General features: G+C 34.7%; 1 protein-coding gene across 1 annotated transcript; it reads left to right on the forward strand.

Annotated features, from left to right (window-relative positions):
* Window positions 1-320: 320 nt before the first annotated feature.
* Window positions 321-21,035, forward strand: LOC123558314 (cubilin-like; the record flags this gene model as incomplete). The annotated part of the gene is made up of 14 exons (XM_053532226.1): window positions 321-351; window positions 1,399-1,563; window positions 3,190-3,481; window positions 3,745-3,866; window positions 5,733-5,894; window positions 6,945-7,191; window positions 7,465-7,586; window positions 10,883-11,044; window positions 11,622-11,868; window positions 12,132-12,253; window positions 17,795-17,956; window positions 19,157-19,397; window positions 19,661-19,782; window positions 20,874-21,035. Coding segments are annotated over exons 1-14 (2,359 nt in total), but the record flags the coding sequence as incomplete, so codon positions are not given.
* Between the last annotated feature and the right edge of the window lie 10 nt (window positions 21,036-21,045).

Consider the following 21,045-nt stretch of genomic DNA (forward strand, 5'->3'; position numbering starts at 1 on the left):
CTTGTTCATGGACATTTTCATCACCAACTGGTATATTGTTTCAAATAAAATTTCTGGATATGGGAGGTTGTGGCCAAAGCCACTTGAGGTTCCATGATGGTAAGTCATTTTTCTTTATATAACTATCAAAGCGAGTGTTATTCTTAGTTTGTAAAGTGGCGTATTGACATATGTATCATTGAAAGCTTAACAAGAGCAGTGTTTAGAAAGGGTTATAGGACAAAAGTGCTGTTACTGTCGTTTTCAAGTAGTGTTTAAGTAGGAGACTAAACATATATTTACAAGGAAAGCATGTGGTTTTAGTACACCATTTTATATATATGCGTGAATGTTCAACGGCAATACATAGACGTAAAAACAACCATATATAATAAATCTAAAAGGACATAAACGCTTATCAGCATGATATTTCTTTTAGCGCTTTTAGCTCACCTGAGCAAAAAGTTCTCTAGGTAATCTACAGTGATCACTCACTTGGTCTGGATGTTCCTTTGGTCGTCTTCTTCCAAAATTGTTCAAACAGTTCCGCTTGGTTGCACACAGGGGCCACCAGAGCTTAATATAGAAAAATCGTCAAATGACACATTCTCCTCCTAAACCGCTTGTCCGATTTTGAAATAATTTCACAAAAATGGTCATTGTGAAACCCTCTGCCAAGCTTGTTCAATTATTCTGATTCGTCAAAAACATGACCGCCAGTGGGGCGTAGTCACTTTTCCCTACATGTAAAAATCTTCTCATATGAAACTACTGGCCTGATTTTTAATAATTTCACATAAATTGTCCTTGTTTGACTCTCCACCAAGATTATTCGAATTATTTCTATTAGTCAAAAATATGAACACCAGGGGGCGTTGTCACTGTTCCCTTTATGTCTATAATGAAAACTTTTAAGATCTTTTTGCCAGAAACAGCAGTCCCAATTTTCAAATAATTTTACGCAAATGTTCCTTTGGTGACCCTTTATAAAGATTCTTAAGATTGTTCCGATTCGTCGAAAACATGGCCACCACATGGTCACTTTTCCCTGTAATTATTACAGATTATTTGTTGTCAAAAATATGGCCGCCAAGGGTGTGGTCACTTTCCCCAATATGTATGTTGTGGAAATTTCAAAAATCTTCTTGTTTTTTTTTGTCTCTTAGCATTATATCATCATTCTCCAAACCTCTTACCCTACCTCCCCCAACCCCCACAATACACGCACACACGCAAAGATTACCCACTAATATATATATAGTAGAAACATTTAAAATATTATTTTTAGAAAACACTGGCACTTTTTCACAATTTCACCGCATTAAAATCTTTAAAATCTGTTCAAGCAAGCAGTGTAACTCAGGTGAGCAATGTAGGGCCATCATGGCCCTCTTGTATGCTAATACCCATGCATTGCAGGTAATTCCACGGACGACGCCCAGCTAGACATAGTGTGTTCTGATGCATATATTTACGAGTTCGCCGATGTAGAAACTACCGGTTTTTCCGGCCATATTGCATGGACAGTTACAACAGAGGCGTTGGACTATTACGGTTTCTTGCTGGTCTACCGGACAAATTCCGGTAAATAGTTTAAATAGTAGTATATGGCGTTGGTTGGTTTATGACAGTTAATGTATACCTTTAAATGTCCTGTCTGAAATACAACTACAATTTCACAAAACCATGTTTTTAAGCCCCGTTTGTTACATAGAGAATGTCATCATGAGGGTCTTTAAAGGAGTTGAATAGAATACCGAGCATTTTATCAACTATAGTCAACAAATTTAATAAATTCAGTTCGGGAAAACACTCGAATGAAAATCAGCAATGCCTTCTTGTGGTTTATCGTCTGATTTATCACGGTTCATTGTTCAGATGTTTTGACATACCACTATTACTATCGCCAACATTGTTCAGTTTCAGAGCATTTGAACTATGAACTTCGGGAAATCGGACACTAATCAGTGCGAAGGCTTTGATTGTCTGATTATTATAAGACAGTTCTTTGATCTGCAATAATACATTCGGCTCTCGTGTTCAAGACCTGGCAAAATTAACTCGAGCAGAAACAATACTGTAGGTCAAGCTACTGCAAAAAGACCCAATCAGAGTTATCAAACCTTGCTTAATCAAATATGTTCAAGAGAGTATTTTTCAGAATTTCCGATATTTTTCCGTTTGCTAAAAGATTTTTTAGCTTGGCTACAGTTTCAAGCCATTATATTGTTTTCGGTGAGTATGGTTTAGTGTAATAGGAGAAACCGGGAAACAAAATACAAACAATGAGGAAAATATTAGGACTCCATCGATTGGTCAACGCTACCTGTTTCGGTCCAATGGAGGGTTCACTTTCAACCAGGCATTTAATAAGGACATTCCTATCTTGCGGCCATGCAGTCATGCGGCCAATTTGTGGCTACTCTGTGGTCATTTATCATATTAAGTAATTGTAGAGGTGGTACCTACAAATTTCAAATTTGTCTTTACATGCGTTTTTTCGGTGTGAAGTAATAGCTTAGTGCACAAATTTACTGAATATGTTATGCTTTTCCTTCTCTCCATGTAAAATTAGAAATATTTGATATTTACAAAATGATCTTCTAAAGATATCTGAAGCAAAATGGACAATTCTTGCATTAAGAGTTTTTCATTGATTTTGAGATTTCCTCATTTATAGTCTATATCAAAAGTCTCAACAGCTAAATAAATTGAATAGAGTATAGTTTAAGTCCAAGTTGTCATCACTGAGAACAAAAAACAACTTTAGCTAAAAAGCCAAGACATCATAAAACGTCTTGAAAGAAATTTACGCATTCTTTTGTTTAAGTTTTATGCACTAGTCTACTAAACTTTCTAGCAGGGCCTCAGCACAACTTAAAAATATTTGTCAGTGTAAGCCATGAGAAATGTTCTTCTCCTTAGATTTCTTGGGTAGGTATAATAATATTATTATAACTATCATTTTATACTGCTTGACAAGACAATATTAAATCGTCTTATATCTTTTCAATTTTATTGTAAAATATACAATCGCTCCCTGTTTTATTCCTTGTGACACATTTGAAAGAAAACATACAAAAAGGTTTAGACTTATTATATTGAATAAAAATATTTAACTATGTTTACCTTAAATAAATTACGTTGTTCTTTTATGATACATGTTTGTGTATTTTTGCGGTGATGAGTTATTGCTTTGATATAATTAAGCAACAACAACAACAACTGCTGCAATAACAACAACAACAACAACAGCAACAACAACAACAGCCAAAACGACCACGACACCGGTACCTGATACAACAACAACAATAGATCCTCCGCCAACGACCACGACGACAACAACAACAACAACCGCTCCTGATACAACGACGACGACGACAACGACAACAACCGTTTCTGCTACCACAACGACTGACAGTCCGTGCTGCAATGCTTCGCTTACGGCAACTGTAACCACTTCCTATTTTACCACTGAAAATTATCCAAATAATTATGACAGGTAAATCAACTGTGGTTAACGTTTCAGTCAAAGTTCATGTCATTTGTTTGGTCATCTCCCATCAATTGAAATTTTAATCGTTTCACAGAGGTAATCATGTAGCTAGTGGAAGGTCCACCAACGTTTCCGCACGTTCCTTATTGCGTAATGTCCGGAGAGGCACAAGATATATTACCCCATAATTTTTAAGTTGCTAACCCACCATGTTACCTTAATAGCGTTAATATGAACGAAAACCTTTATGTAAAATGTTGATTTTTCAGCAATATGAACTGTCATATACTGATTACGTCACCAACGAACACGGCAATTACTTTGACATTCGTAGCTTTCCAGTTCGAAGCTGACACCAATTGCACGCACGACTTCTTTTCTGTCTACGATTGTAAGTATACTCCAAATGTTGCAGCTTATCAAATAGACTAAAATCAGGCGGTGTTGGCAAATTTCCGTTCGATTATGTATTCTCCAAAATGAACGGAGATCCAGGTTCTCGTTTGATCGAATAATCGACCTATTAATGTCAAAGTGCCAAAAAGAATATGTAATCGCACGGAAATTAACAGGTCTTATAAGTAAATGCAAAACTTCGTTTTTGATCAATATCTTAAAATCACTTCAGCTAGATTTTTGAATTTTGCCAAACTCTTAGAGAAACCAATCAAGATTTCAAGGAAATAGATACATAAAATGATATATTTTTACTCATTTTATGACCTTAACCTATTTTAAGCGGTCGCAAAATGTAGCATTAGAATATTTGTTCTTACATGTAGATATGGCTCGACGACAAGCTCGACGACAATGTTCTGTTTCATTTGTTTTCCACTGTTTTATTGTATCTAACCATTTGTATGTATTTTTGTTTCTTTTTTATAAATAGATTGAAGCCGTAAAATAAATCATATGGTGATTCATTTCTATTTCGTTGAAACTTTAATATGTTATCAAGTGTATATATTTAATATTATAAGTGTTGCGTTTGAAAATGAGTTGAGCGAATTAATTTAGGTTCTGCAATAAACTTCACAAGAATTATCTCCCCTTGTAGTACAATCACTGTTGCAACTTTTCAAAATAATATGTACATTTTAGGTTTTGGTCTGTATCATTGAAATATTCAAAACATGGGAGAAACGCTCGACTTTTCAAAAGCCTTGTCGTGAAAGTAATCGGAACAAATTAATACTATAAGTAAAAAACAACAACATAACTTTGTGTATAAACGAAACTGAGTTATGCAGACTTAGCTTTTCGTATCAGACCATCACAGCTGACAGCTATGATGGGTTTCAATCGATTCTCATAAATGGTTCTACATGCGACAATTAAACAAGAAGTTTCCAAGACGAAAAATTGGCATATCCTTGTAAAAATGCATAGACATATGCATTGCATGTTAGATCATCACAGTAAGCAAGTGTGTGAAGTTTCAATCAATTCCCACTAGTGCTTATAAAGATAAAAGCTCCAATCCCCACAAAAAAGACACAAAAAATTTCCAAGTCGCAAAGGGGGTTAACTATGCAAATATTTAAAATACAGTAATGGGACATGACTTGTGATCATCACAACAAAGAACTGTGTGAAGTTTATATCAATGGCTACAAATGGTTACCGAGAAACAGGCTTATATACAAAAACATTCCAAGAAATTGCCAAGATGAAAAAGGCGAAGACATTCATAAAGTCGTATAATTGGAATAATAGAGTTATGGAACCTGTAAACTGCGGGTCAGATTATCACTGTGTGTGAAGTTTCAGTCCATTCCCATTGATGGGTACTAATATACTATCCTAAACAGAAATTGTTGTGTCGAAAAGGGGGCATAACTTTGTAAAATAGAAAATAGAGTAATGGGACATACGCGTACCATGTCAGATTATCATAGTGAACAATCCATTCCCACAACTGATTACTGAGATACAAGCTTAGATACAAAAACTTAACCAAGTCAGACTTCGATGCTGACGCAGATGCCGACGAACAGGTGAGGGCAAACAGAATGCTTATTCTTTGAATATCTGAGATAAGTATAGTGTTGCAGACAGAGTAGAACGGATGCAGAGGTGTTTTGGTAAGGCATCGTATCATAATGCAAGGGGCTGTGAGTTCAAGCCACCGTCTCTGTATATTGCGTTCAAATTGTAAGAAAAAGATTTTATTGTACGGGAGGAATTATAACATTTCTGGCTTTGTTAATATGATATAAAAGGAGAATCAATATTTTGTAACTTTATATTCTTCTAGACTCAACTGCAGATAAATATACGTCCCTTATTGGAACGTACTGTGGAACAAACGTACCAGACCCTGTTCAAAGTTCCAACAACGCGTTGTACATTGTGATATACAGCGACAATTCTACACAAAGAAGTGGAGCTAATGTTGGATACCTATACACGGACAATTGTAAGTGGGTGATCTGTTATTTACCGTCCATTTCAGTATGTTTCACGAATGCAGAAAACCAATAATTGCTAACAGGAAACAATAACAATAAGGTAAGTATAAAATCACAATTAGAATAATAAATGCATCAATACTTAGTACGACTGTCCTTTTGCAATCAACATGATTGAATAAAAATATTGTAATTATGTTTATCTTGTAAATTTGTACACAACCGGATAGTACTGTAATGGGTATCGCCGAGGAAATTTTGCCGTCAATGTCTGTGTTTGTGTTCTGGCCTAACCCATTAGTGTGTAAAGAAGTGGTTTTGCTAAACAACAAAAGAAAATTAATATAGCCTTAGTAAAAAGGTAAAGATTGTGTTTTAGGACATCGTGTACATATACTGCATTTGCAAGTACCGGACACTTATATAGATTTAGCAAATAGGTAAAGATTGTGTTTTATGACATCGTGTACATATACTACCTTTTCAAGCACCGGACATTTGACTGAAACAATTGCCTTCTTTGTACTGTATTTCCTCAACTAGCCAAGCCATTCCTTTTTAGAAGGAATTTTTATTAGATATTAAAGATCTAAGGAATTCAGTATTGTAATGACTGTTAGCTAGCCTAGTCGATTCCTTTTGATGAATTCTGTACTAGCAGAGAATCTTTCAAATGCTAGTGGGCACACGCTACATCCCTGTCAGTTTTAAATGGATGTGGGCACAAATTATCTCTCTGACAGTTTCACACGTGAGATCCATGTCTGATATCAAATAGTTATGGGCACAAGTTATGTCCATGTCTAATTTCAAATAGTTGCGGGCACGACCGTTATGCCCATGCCAATTTCAAACGCTATATTCCTGCTTGGTTTCAAATGATTGAAAGCACAAGTTATATTCCTGTCTAATTCCGAATAGGTACGGTTACAAGTAATGTCCCTGTCTGGTTTCAAATGGGTGTGGGTAAATAACTGGTAATATATGACTATTTTAATGACTCGTATACTGATTTAAGTAATTTTATCATATAACAATTGATTGTTTCCATGCTTCAGCAACAGCAACAACAACAGCCACAACGACCACGACACCGGTACCTGATACAACAACAACAACTGATTCTCCTTCAACGAACACATTAACAACAACAACAACAACCGCTCCTGATATAACAACGACGACGACGACAAAAACCGATTCTGTTACCACAACGGCTGATAGTCCGGGCTGCAATGCTTCGCTTACGGCAACTGTAACCACTTCCTATTTTACCACTGAAAATTATCCAAATAATTATGACAGGTAAATCAACTGTGGTTAACGTTTTAGTCAAAGTTCATGTGATTTGTTTGGTTATCTCCCCTCGATTGAAATCTAAATCTAAATCGTTTTACATAGGTAATTATATAGCTAGTGGAAGGTCCTCCAACGTTTCCGCACGTTCCTTTTTGCGTATTGTCCGGGGAGGAACAGTGTACATTCCGATATAGTTTTAAGCTAAGTTACTACTCCACCATGTTACCTTAATTGTGTTAATATGACTGAAAACCTTTATGTAAAATGTTGATTTTACAGCAATATGAACTGTCATATACTGATTACGTCACCAACGGACACGGCAATTACTTTGACATTCGTGGCCTTCCAGTTCGAAGCTGACACCAATTGCACACACGACTATATTTCTGTCTACGATTGTAAGTATACTCCAAATGTCGCAGTATTATTCAGCAGTAGTATATTATAGTACAATTCTTGTCCGGAATATTTCTCAGTAACCCACGGATACTTGATAGGAAGCTTTACTAACAAGAGGAGATGCGCATATTATCTTCATGTTTCGGTTGGATGATTTTCACTGATTTATTGCCCTTTGATTGTTCAACATTAGTAAACTATAGCGCCATCATAGTCGGGAATATTTCTGAGCAAACACTGCCTGGAATTCAGCAAAAATTCAAAGGACGCTTCACTCTCAAATGTTTTCATGTTTTCTTCATTATCCACTGCAATTTTTCAGTGCCATATTACCCTTTAAGCTATATGTGCCCAGTCAGTAAATTTCAATTTTGTTCTTTTAATATGCAAATTTCGGGGAGCACCCATCGGTGTTACCGATATTTCTTGTTTATAAATAGACTGAAGCCGTAAAATAAATAAAATAATTTGGTGATTCATTTCTATTTCGTTGAAACTTTAATATGTTATCAAGTGTGTATCTATGTTAGCGTTTACATATTGTTAAATATTATAAGTGTTGCGTCTGAACATGAGTCGAGCGAATTAATATAGGCACTGCAATAAACTTCTCAACATTTATCTCCCCTTGCATTACAATCACTGTTACAAATTTTCAAAAATAATATGAATATTGTAGGTTATGGTCTGTATCATTGAAATATTCAAAACATGGGAGAAACGTTCGACTTTTCAAAAGCCTTGTCGTGAAAGTAATCGAAACAAATTAAAGGGGTAGATTACTTTGTTATCAGGGTAAATTCAAATTAGTTAAACCGTAGCAATTTATTGTATTTCGTTTAAGTTAATGTTTTAGCTGCTACAATCTCAAGTTCGTTTATCCCTGTCCCTTTGAGTACAAGTTTTATCCAGGTTTGAAGTACATGACCCTCCACATGTATTTTATATTTAAAGAAGAAGGAAAATACGAATATTTAAGACTTTTCAGTGTATTTCGTTTTCACTGATATCCTTAGAAATTTTCGTAGTTGCTAATTTTATCAGTATGCGCGTTAGCTTTCTAGAATAAATTTAAAATGTATATGTCGCGGAGCTCGTGTTTCCATGGTAACGATTTTCTCTTATTTTTAATCAATATGCATGATAACGGATTTTTCGACGGCTTCAGTGCCATTCTGTTAATAACCAACATGGAATATCAGAGTAATATTATTAGTAGAATACTCAACACTTTACATGGTACACTATTTATCTTAACGTTTAAAGTAACCATGGCAACAGAGACGTTTAAAATATCTTATATCTTGCTTTTTATCGTAATTTCTTTGAAAAAAGATTAAATAAAATTACTTTTCTCGTTTAACGTAGCTTCAAAACAATTTATTTCTTAAGCAAGTAATATGTTCGTGTTATTTGCATTTATTTAAACAAATTTCAAAGCTTAAGATATTTACTGCAGTACTCCTCATCTGACATTTTTATGGAAAAACCATTGTACTTGCAATTATTATTCTCATGGCTAATGTTGAAATAAAACTAAAATGCTGAAGTTGTGTTCCTAACTTAAATAGACCAGAGTGAACGCCTTTGAATTTTACATTTAGATATATAGGTTACGGGACTCGTTTCCATGGTAACATTAATAAACTTCAAGAAATCACTATTTTCTTCTGAATGTTGAACAATTTTAGAGCATAGTTTAAGTGTATAAGTACAACATTTTCAATGGAAACGGAGAAAAGGAATTACAAATCAAATATCCCTATTTTCATTGGAAAATGACTGTTATAAGTAAAGTTTCACCCAGCTATATTCCCAGTAAGATCAGTTACCATCATCCATTTTCTTACATTCCTCATTTCCTCATAACACTTCAATTTAACTATACAAAAGCCGATATTGATCATTATTCAGAGTGCAAGACTCATAAAAATATTTTGGCAAATAATGTATGTTTAAAAATAGTTCAAGTAAAAATAAATGCTCAGAATTACGTACTTTCAAGATAAAAGCTATTAATTTGCGCGGTAACTGACATGTAACGTCATGACGTCGATGACGTCATTTTAAGGCAACAATGTTTTGTAGCGTTTGTGCGGTAATTTATTCATTATTTCCGCATTATTAATCCTTTAATCAGATCAGACACGGGTAAATGATATTTTATCAGAAAAAATAGATCAACAAACACATTTAGTTTGTCGTAAACGTTGGCGTAAAGCCTCACGTTAGTTTCCGGTTGAGCATGTGCACATACAAATATTAAGGTAACCTGCCTCCTTAATACTGTCAGTCAAAAAATAACGTAACTGAGTTATGCAACCTTAGTACTTCATATCAGACCATCACAGTTGACAGCTATGGTAGGTTTCAATCGATTCCCATAAATATTTCTACATGCAAAAATTAAACCAGAAGTTTCCTTCCAATTCGAAACAGTGGCATAACCTTGTAAAATGCATAGACATATGCATTGCATGTTAGATTATCACAGTAAGCAAGTTTGTGAAGTTACAATCAATTCCCACTAGTGCTTATACAGACAAAAGCTCACATACAAAAACTTAACAAAATATTTCCAAGTCGCAAAGGGGGTTAACTATGCAAATATTTGAAATACAGTAATGGGACATGACTTATGATCATCACAACAAAGAACTGTATAAAGTTTATATCAATACCGAGAAACAAGCTTACATACAAAAACATTCCAAGAAATTGCCAAGATGAAAAAGGAAAATACATCCATACAGTCGTAAAATTGGAAAAATAGGGTTATTGAACTTGTAAACTGCGGGTCAAATTATCAGTGTGAACAAATGTGTGAAGTTTCAGTCCATTCCCATTGGTGGGTACTAAGATACAATCCTACACAGAAATTGCTGTATCGAAAAGGGGGCATAACTTTGTAAAATAGAAAATAGAGTAGTGGGTCCTGTGCGTTCCATGTCAGATATAGTGAACAAGTATGTGAAGTTTCAATCCATTCTCACAACTGGTTACTTAGATACAAGCTTAGATACAAAAATTAACCAATTCAGACTTCGATGCTGACGCCGATGCTGACGAACTGGTGAGTGCAATAAATATGCCTATTTTTCCGCAGAGGTGTTTTGTAAAGGCGTCGTACTATGAAGCAAGGGGCTGTGAGTTCAAGCCACCGCTCCTCCATTTCTTGCGTTCAAATTAGTTAGAAAAGATTTTATTATACGGGGAGGAATTATAACATTCCTGACTTTGATATCATAATGATTTAAAATGAGAATCAATATTTTGTAACTTTATATTCTTCTAGACTCAACTGCAGATAAATCTACGTCCCTTATTGGAACGTACTGTGGAACAAACGTACCAGACCCTGTTCAAAGTTCCAACAATGCGTTGTACATTGTGATATACAGTGACAATTCTACACAAAGAAGTGGAGCTAATGTTGGATACCTATACACGGACAATTGTAAGTGGGTGATCTGTTATTTACCGTCCATCTCAGTATGTTTCACGAATGCAGACAACCAATAATTGCTAGCAGGAAACTCAACATTTTTTTTTCAAACGAATATTTCAAATTTTGTAATGTTATCTCTTTCAAATACCGACATATTTCAATGACAGTTAGAAACAATGTTTAATGGTCATTTAATTTTAATGGAATATGATGAAGATAAGAAATTTACAAAAATTAACTGAGCGTAACAGATATTGGCAAAAGTTATATCTCTGACGGTTTCAAACGTGAGATCCATGTCTGATATCAAATAGTTATGGGCACAAGTTATATCCTTGTCTAATTTCAAAAAGTTGCAGACACGACCGTTATGCCCATGCCCACGTTATATTCCTGTCTGGTTTCAAATGATTGAAAGCACAAGTTATAGTCCTGTCTAATTCCGAAAAGGTATGGTTACAAGCAATGTCCTTGTCTGGTTTCAAATGGGTGTGCGCAAATAACTGGTATATATGAATATTTTAATGGCTCGTATACTGATTTAAGGAATCTTATCTTATAACAACTGATTGTTGCCATACTTCAGCAGCAGCAGCAACAACAACAGTCGCAACGACCACGACACCGGCACCTGATACAACAACAACAACAACAAATCCTCCTTCAACTACCACACCAACAACAACAACAACCGCTCCTGATACAACAACGACGACGACAACAACCGATTCTGTTACCACAACGACTGATAGTCCGAGCTGCAATGCTTCGCTTACGGCAACTGCAACCACCTCTTATTTTACCACTGAAAATTATCCAAATAATTATGACAGGTAAATCAACTGTGGTTAACGTTTCAGTCAAGGTTCATGTCATTTGTTTTGTTCTCTCCCATCGATTGAAATTTTAATCGTTTTACAGAGGTAATCATTTAGCTAGTTGAAGGCCCACAATCGTTTCCGCACGTTCCTTATTGCGTATTGTCCGGAGAGGAACAGGATATATTCCCCTATAATTTCTATGTTGCTAACCCACTATGTTACCTTAATTGTATTAATATGACTGAAAAGTTTTATGTAAAATGTTGATTTTACAGCAATATGAACTGTCATATACTGATTACGTCACCAACGGACACGGCAATTACTTTGACATTCATGGCATTCCAATTCGAAGCTGACACGAATTGCACACACGACTATTTTTCTGTCTACGATTGTAAGTATACTCCAAATGTTGCAGCTTATCAGACTAAAATCAGGCGGTGTTGACAAATTTCCATTCGATTATGTATTCTCCAAAATGAACGGAGATCTAGGTCCTCGTTTGATCGAATAATCGATCTATTAATGTCAAAGTGTCAAAAAGAATACGTAATCGCACTGAAATTAACAGGTCTTATAAGTAAATGCAACACTTACTTTTTAATTAATATCTTAAAATCACTTAAGCTAGATTTTTGAATTTTGCCAAACTCTTAGAAAAAAGCAAATCAAGATTGCGAGAAAATCGATAAATAAAATGATATTGTTTTACTCATTTTATGACCTTAATCTTTTTTAAGCTGTTGCAAAAGGTAGCATTAGATATTTGTTCTTTCATGTAGGCACGGCTCGACGACAATGTTTTGTTTCATTCGTTTTTCACTCTTTTATAGTATCTAACCGTTTGTATGTAATTTTGTTTCTTTTTTAATGAAGCAGATAAAGACCAAACACGCTGTCAATTTCAAAATTTACTATAGTTCCAACGTTTCAGCTGCATGCTTTCTTCAGGGAATAATAATAATAATAAACAACGGAAATAAAGTCATACATAGTACGTTACGTTACGCTAAAATAGCGGGAAACAGACGACAGTAAAAACTTGACGGAAGTCACATGTATTACTTGTAACGTGTTATAATGAAAAAGTACATGCACATGTAAATAATTGATAACTATAATTAAGTAAATAAATACGCATAGCAGCAATAATTCAGCGTACTATAAATTATCATCGGATCAAAAAGATAACATGTTCCTATAAAGATATGGAAAAAAGGAAGAATAGGAACAAACGATTCTAAACAATGAATGATTACATGTACATTGTATTTACATTACTACATGTTATATAGAATTATTACATGTACATTGTATTTACATTACTACATGTCATATAACAGTTTTGCATTGAGTCCTTTTGGATACATAGTTTATAATTTGTGTTTCCAAAACGTTTCTTTACACAAACGACTAAACTTATTACCAACAATATCAAAAATCACTAATTGAATGTCCAGGCGAATTAAAGTGCGCCGCCACGTGAGAAGAGTCAGTCGGGTCTAAGAAGTTTCTTATATCAAAACGATGGCTATTCATACGTTTTGAAACATTTTGATTAGTATGACCGACATATTGTTTCTGACATTTTTTACCACATTCTTTGAAGTACAGTCAGTATTACAGCGTATTTCAAATTTCTCACCGGTAACCGAACTGGAAATCAATGATTTTTCGACAATGTTACAACAATGGCAACATGTACGTCTATTACATTTAAAGGAACTGAAACTGTCAATTCTGTGTTCTGAAAATTTAGATTTAACTAACATGTCCTTTATGTTCAGCGGACGTTCGAACGCAACAATAGGTTTGTAAGTATGCAAATGTTTGACACTTTTATTGTTCGATAACCGTAACAGATCCCAGTACTTATGCACAGTACCGCCTATATTAGGCAATGATGGGTTGTAACTTACAGTAAACGGTATACAAGCACTGTCACTGTTTTCACTCTGTATTAGCGCATCAGTCTGTGACATTGATGAAATCTTACTCAAAGCATTGTCAACAATAACAGCGGGATAGTTTTAGTCAACAAAATATTGCCGTAATTCAGGCAAACTATTTTCAAATTGTGTATCGTTAGAAATAGTACGTCTATATCTTTTAGCCTGGCTAAATGGTATTCTACGCTTACATGAGTTAGGATGTGACGAAGAAAATTCTAAGTATTGATGAACATTCTTGTCCTTCACGAAAACGTCTGTGACAATATCTGATGAATTACCTTTTGAAACTTTTACATCCAGGAAGGTAACTGAAGTTTGCGATATGCTGTACGTAAACGTAATGGAAGGATGGAACCTGTTAATTTTATCAATAAAAATCTTGAAATTATCCAGTGAATCATTCCATGAAAATGTTATCAAAAAACCGTAACCATACCTCTGGTTTTATTGGTACAGACTTCATGAAGTCCTCTTCAAGTTTTCCCATGAACAAAGAGGCATACGCCGGTGCCATGGAACTACCCATGCCGCGCCCATCTTCTGTAGGTAGTTTGTATTATCAAATTGAAAATGGTTGTTTTCCAGGACCAACTGGATCAGTTTTGCGATGTCGTCAACAGATAAAGTATTATTATCACTATCTTTCGTAAAAATCACTATCTTTCGATAAAAAATATTTACATGCATAAATACCATCGTCATGGAGTATATTTGTATATAAAAACGAAACATCAAGACTAACTAGGTAAGAATTCGGCTGGAGACGTATATTCTTCAATTTGTTGATAAAGTCCATAGTATCCTTCACGTATGACTGTAGCTTCTGCATTTTTGGTTTTAGCAAAAAGTATACATATTTCGAAATATTTTCTGTGCACGAGCTGTATCCAAATACAATTGGTCTTCCAGGATATCCCAGTGGCAGCGATTTATCGTATGTTTTATGTGTTTTTGGCAATATATAAAACTGAGGAACACGTAACTCGTTTGGGAATAAATCAAATTCTTCACTTATTTTATGGCAATGTTCCTCAATTTCATTTATACAATTGCAAATGTTACTTTTTATTTTTTCTTCAGGATTACAATTAAGTTTTTCGTAGTATTTATCTTCCAAGTGCCTGTCTACTTCGTTTTAATAGTCATCACTGTTCGTTATCACAATTGTACTAGACTTGTCAGCTTTTTTAATCACAATGTTTTTATCACTTGCTAGACTTTGTAAAGCAGACAATTCAGACTTGGAAATATTACTAAATAAACGCTTATTCTTATCACTCTGTAATATTTCCTGTGATACAGCTTGAATATAAAAGTCCAAATAAATATCGCGTCCACCGGGAGGTGTAAATGAGGAATGTTTTTTGTTGAAAAAGGGTAGGTCTTGAAAAGTATCTCTGTCAGAACTTTCATTATCACTAAAGAAATATTCTTTCAAATGTAAGCAACGTGTGAAGTTTAAGAAACTTCTTCCGCTAATTTTATTTTATCATGTGATTTAGTTCTTGGACAGAATCCTAGACCTTTACTTAACAAAATATATTCGTCATCTGTCAATGATCGAGAGGATAAATTTAGTACTGTTTTCTTACTCCTCTATAGGTTTTTGAACCTACGTTTATGTTTCTTCCATGTATTCCTGTCTTTGACGCGGATATATCTTCTGTTCCGTTTCTTTTTTTTCGTTTCCGACACTAAGTTGTTCACGGCCTTCGTCAGGATGTCCAACGTCTTATGTAGTGATGTTAATGTTTGGCTCTGATTTTCCCCGCTGCGTACGGCCTCCGCGTATGTACACTGTATGTTTAGTGCCCGGGGCTTTCAAGTTGTTTTGAACGTTACTTTTAGATTTGTCGGGTGTAACGTTTTTTAGGACGTTTGTTTTGTGACATAGGCTTCTTACCGTTCTGTTTGGTAGTAGATTTATATTTCGAAGTGTCGCTGGTTTTTGTAGTTTTCTTCGAGTGTTTATTTCTAACTTCTTGCCATTGACTGGGGTATGGAGGAAACATTCTTCGGATCACTGGGCGAGATTCTCGACTGTTATCATCATCTATTACAATGATGTCTTTAAAATGTTGGAGAAAGTCAATTTGTTTCTTGTGCTTGACTATCATATCATCCCGTTTTTCTTCAGTGGCTGCTTTAATACTACTATCTAAATCAGATAGCTTATTTGTTGATAATGTTTTCTTAAGTTCGTTCCTATGTTCATCTATCGAACGGCTCAATTCAAACGCTTGTCTGAGGTGATCTTCGCGTACTCGTTGGCATATATCTGCACTTACTTGCTTCAGTACAGAGTCGACATTCTTCTGTAGTTCTGAGGAATTATCACCAACACTTACTTTAAGCGTCAGTGTAAGGCCTTTAGGCATAACGTCAGCGTCGAGACAATCTTGTAAGAATTTTTTCTGCTTGAAACGTGGATCAATCGATGTCATGGTCTTTAGAATACGTAAAAATAATAAAGTAGATAAAGACCAAACACGCTGTCAATTTCAAAATTTACTGTAGTTCCAACGTTTCAGCTACATGCCTCTTTTTTTATTAATATTTATTAATGAAGCCGAAAAATAATTAAAATAATTTGGTGATTCATTTCTATTTCGTTGGAACTTTAATATGTTATCATGTGTATATCTGTGTTAGTGTTTACTAATGTTATTTAATATTATAAGTGTTGCGTTTGAAAATTAGTTGAGCGAATTAATTTAGGCACTGCAATAAACTCCGCAACAATTATCTCCCCTTGCAGTACAATCACTGTTACAAAATTTCAAACTAATATGTACATTGTAGGTTATGGTCTGTATCATTGAAACATGGGAGAATCGCTCGACATTTCAAAACTCTTGTCGTGAAAGTAATCGAAACAAATTAATACTTTAAGTCAAAAAAAAAAGAAAAGAACTTAACTGCGTAAAAAGCAAAACTGATTTATACAACCTGAGCATTTCATATCAGATCATCACAGTTGACAGCTATGATAAGTTTCAATCGATTCCCATAAATAGTTCTACATGCAAAAATTAAACAAGAAGTTTCCAAGTCGAAACAGTGGCATAACCTTGTATAAATGCATAGACATATGCATTCCTTGTTACATCATGACAGTAAGCAAGTGTGTGAAGATTCAATCAATTCCCACTAATGCTTATAAAGACAAAAGCTCGCATACAAAAACTTAACAAAAAATTTCCATGTCGCAAAGGGGGTTAACTATGCAAATATTTAAAATACAGTAATAGGGCATGACTTGTGATCATCACAACAAAAAACTGTGTGAAATTTATATCAATGGCTACAAATGGTTACCGAGAAACAGGCTTTTACATATCAAAACATTCCAAGAAATTGCCAAGACGAAAAAGGGGCATACATTCATAAAGTCGTAAAATTGGAATAATAGAGTTATAGAACCTGTAAACTGCAGGCCAAATTATCACTGTGTGTGAAGTTTCAGTCAATTCCCATTGGTCGGTACTAATATACAATCCTAAACAGAAATTGTTGTGTCGAAAAGGGGACATAACTTTGTAAAATAGAAAATAGAGTAATGGGACATATGCGTTCCATGTCAGATTATCATAGTGGACAAGTTTGTGAAGTTTCAATCCATTCTCACAACTGGTTACTGAGATACAAGCTTAGATACCGAAACTTATCCCAGTCAGACTTCGATGCTGACGCAGACGCCAACAAACCGGTGAGTGCAATAAATACGGCGCCTATTCTTCGAATATCTGAGAAAAATGTAGTGTTGCAGACTAGAAAAGAGATCAGAGTAGAGCGGATGCTGAGGTGTTTTGATAAGGCATCGTGGTATGAAGCAGGGGCTGTGAGTTCAAGCCACCGCTCCTCCATCTTTTGCGTTCAAATTAGTTAGAATATATTTTCTTTTACGGGAGGAATTATAACATTTCTGGCTTTGTTATGATATAAAAGGAGAATCAATATTTTGTAACTTTATATTATTGTAGACTCAACTGCAGATAAATCTACGTCCCTTATTGGAACGTACTGTGGAACAAACGTACCAGATCCTGTTCATAGTTCCAACAATGCGTTGTACATTGTGATATACAGCGACAATTCTACACAAAGAAGTGGAGCTAATGTTGGATACCTATACACGGACAATTGTATGAGGGTGATCTGTTATTTACCGTCCATTTCAGTATGTTTCACGAAAACAGACAACGAATAATTGCTAACAGGAAACATTTTTTTTCAAACGAATATTTCCAATTTTGTAATGTTATCTCTTTCAAGTATCGACATATTTCAATGAAAATTAGAAACAATCTTTAATGTTCATTTGATTTTAATGGAATATGATAAAGATAAGGATTTTACAAAAATTAATTGAGCGTAACAGATACAATAATGTAAGTATAAAATCACAATTAGAATAAAGAGTGCATCAGTACTTAGTATGACTGTTATTTTGCAATCAACGTGATTGAATAAAAATGTTTTAATTATATGTTTATCTTAAATAAATTGCTTTGAATTTATTGTGCATACATTAATCATATTTGTCAATATCAGTCTAATAAACCAAGAAAATTTGTACACACACGGAAAGTAATGTAATGGGTATCGACGAGGAATTTTTTCCATCAAATTCTGTGATTGTGTTTTGGCCTAACCCATAAGTGTTAAAGAGGTGGTTTTGCTCAACAACAAAAGAAAATTATATAGCTTGAGCAAATAGGAAAATATTGTGTTTTAGCATATCGTGTACATATACTACATTTTCAAGCACCGGACACTAGCCTGAAACTATTGCCTTCTTTGTGCTGTATTTCCTCAACTAGCCAAGAAATTCTAGAAATTTTAGAAGGCATTTTTATTAGCCATTGAAGATCTAAGGAATTCCAGTATTGTAATGGCTGTCAGCTAGCCTAGTCGATTCCTTTTGATGAATTCTGTACTAGTATTGAATCTTTCAAATGGTAGTGGGCACACGTTACATCCCTATCAGTTTTAAATGGATATGGGCACAAGTTAAATCTCTGACAGTTTCAAACGTGAGATCCATGTCTGATATTAAATAGTTATGGGCACAAGTTATATCCATGCCTAATTTCAAATAGTTGCGGGCACGACCGTTATGCCCATGTCAGTTTCAAACGTTATATTCCTGTCTTGTTTCAAATGATTGAAAGCACAAGTTATATTCCTGTCTAATTCCGAATAGGTATTGTTACAAATTGTCCCTGTCTGGTTTCAAATGGGTGTGCACAAATAACTGGTAAATATATGAATATTTTAATGACTCGTATACTGATTTAAGGAATCTTATCTTATAACTACTGATTGTTTCCATATTTCAACAGCAGCAGCAACAACAACAGCCACAACGACCACGACACCGGCACCTGATACAACAGCAACAACAGACCCTCCTTCAACGACCACACCAACAACAACAACCGCTCCTGATACAACAACGACGACGACGACAACAACCATTTCTGTTACCCCAACGACTGATAGTCCAAGCTGCAATGCTTCGCTTACGGCAACTGCTACCACTTCTTATTTTACCACTAAAAATTATCCAAATAAATATGACAGGTAAATCAACTGTGGTTAACGTTTTAGTCAAGGTTGATGTCATTTGTTTGGTTATCTCCCCTCAATTGAAATTTAAATCGTTTTTCAGAGGTAAATATTTGGCTAGTGGAAGGTCCACCAACGTTTCCGCACTTTCCTTATTGCGTAATGTCCGGAGAGGAACAGGATGTATTCCCCCATAATTTTAAATCTGCTAACCCACCATGTTACCTTAACTGTGTTAATATGACTGAAAACCTTTATGTAAAATGTTGATTTTACAGCAATATGAACTGTCATATACTGATTACGTCACCAATGGACACGGCAATTACTTTGACATTCGTGGCCTTCCAGTTCGAAGCTGACACCAATTGCACACGCGACTACTTTTCTGTCTACGATTGTAAGTATACTCCAAATGTTGCAGCTTATCAGTTAGGCTAAATTCAGGCGGTGGTCGCAAATTTCGTTCGATTACGTATTTTCCAAAATGAACGGAAATCGAATAATGCCGAAGTACGAAAAATCGCACGGAAATTAACAGGTCTTATAAGTAAACGCAACACTTACATTTAGATCAATGTCTTAAAATCACTTAAGCTAGATTTTTGAATTTTGTCAAACTCTTAGAAAAAAAATCAAGATTGCAAGAAAATCGATACATAAAATGATACTTTTTTTACTCATTTTATGACCTTAATCCTTCTTAAGCAGTCACAAAAGGTAACATTAGAATATTTGTTCTTACATGTAGACATTGCATGACGACAATGTTTTGTTTCATTCGTTTTCCAATCTTTTATAGCATCTAACATTTGTATGTATTTTTGTGTCCTTTTTATAAACAGATTGAAACCGTAAAATGAATACAATCATATGGTGATTCATGTCCATTTCGTTGAAACTTTTTAAAATATGTTATCAAGTGTATATCTGTGTTAGTGTTTACTAGTATTATTTAATAGTATGTGTTGCGTTTGAAAAGAAGTTGTGCAAATTACTTCAGGCACTGCAATAAACTACGCAACAATTATCTCTCTTTGCAATACAATCACTGTTACAAATTTTCAAAATAGTATGTACTTAGTAGGTTATGGTCTGTATCATTGAAATATTTAAAACATGGGAGAAATGCTCGTCTTTCAAAAGCCTTGTCGTGAAAATAATCGAAACAAATTAATACTGTAAGTAAAAAAAAACAACAACGTAACTTTGCGTACAAACGAGTTATGCAACCTTACCATTTCATATCAGATCATTACAGTTGACAACTGCGATAGGTTTCACTCGATTTCCATAAATGGTTATTCATGCAAAAATTAAACAAGAAATTTCCAAGTCGAAACAGTGGCACAACCTTGTCAAAATACTTAAACATATGCATGGCATGTAAGATCATCACAGTAAGCAAGCGTGTGAAGTTTCAATAAATTCCCACTATTTCGTGCTTTGTTATGTTAAAAATGAGTATCAATATTTTGTATATTCTTCTAGACTCAAGTGCAAATAAATCTATGTCACTTATTGGAATGTACTGTGGAACAAACGTACCAAGCACTGTTCTAAGTTCCAACAACGAGTTGTACATTGTGATATACAGCGACAATTCTACACAAAGAAGTGGAGCTAATGTTGGATACCTATACACGAACAATTGTAAGTGGGT

This window comes from Mercenaria mercenaria, unplaced genomic scaffold, assembly GCF_021730395.1.
Source record: "Mercenaria mercenaria strain notata unplaced genomic scaffold, MADL_Memer_1 contig_1037, whole genome shotgun sequence".
NCBI classification, from domain to species: Eukaryota; Metazoa; Mollusca; class Bivalvia; order Venerida; family Veneridae; genus Mercenaria; species Mercenaria mercenaria.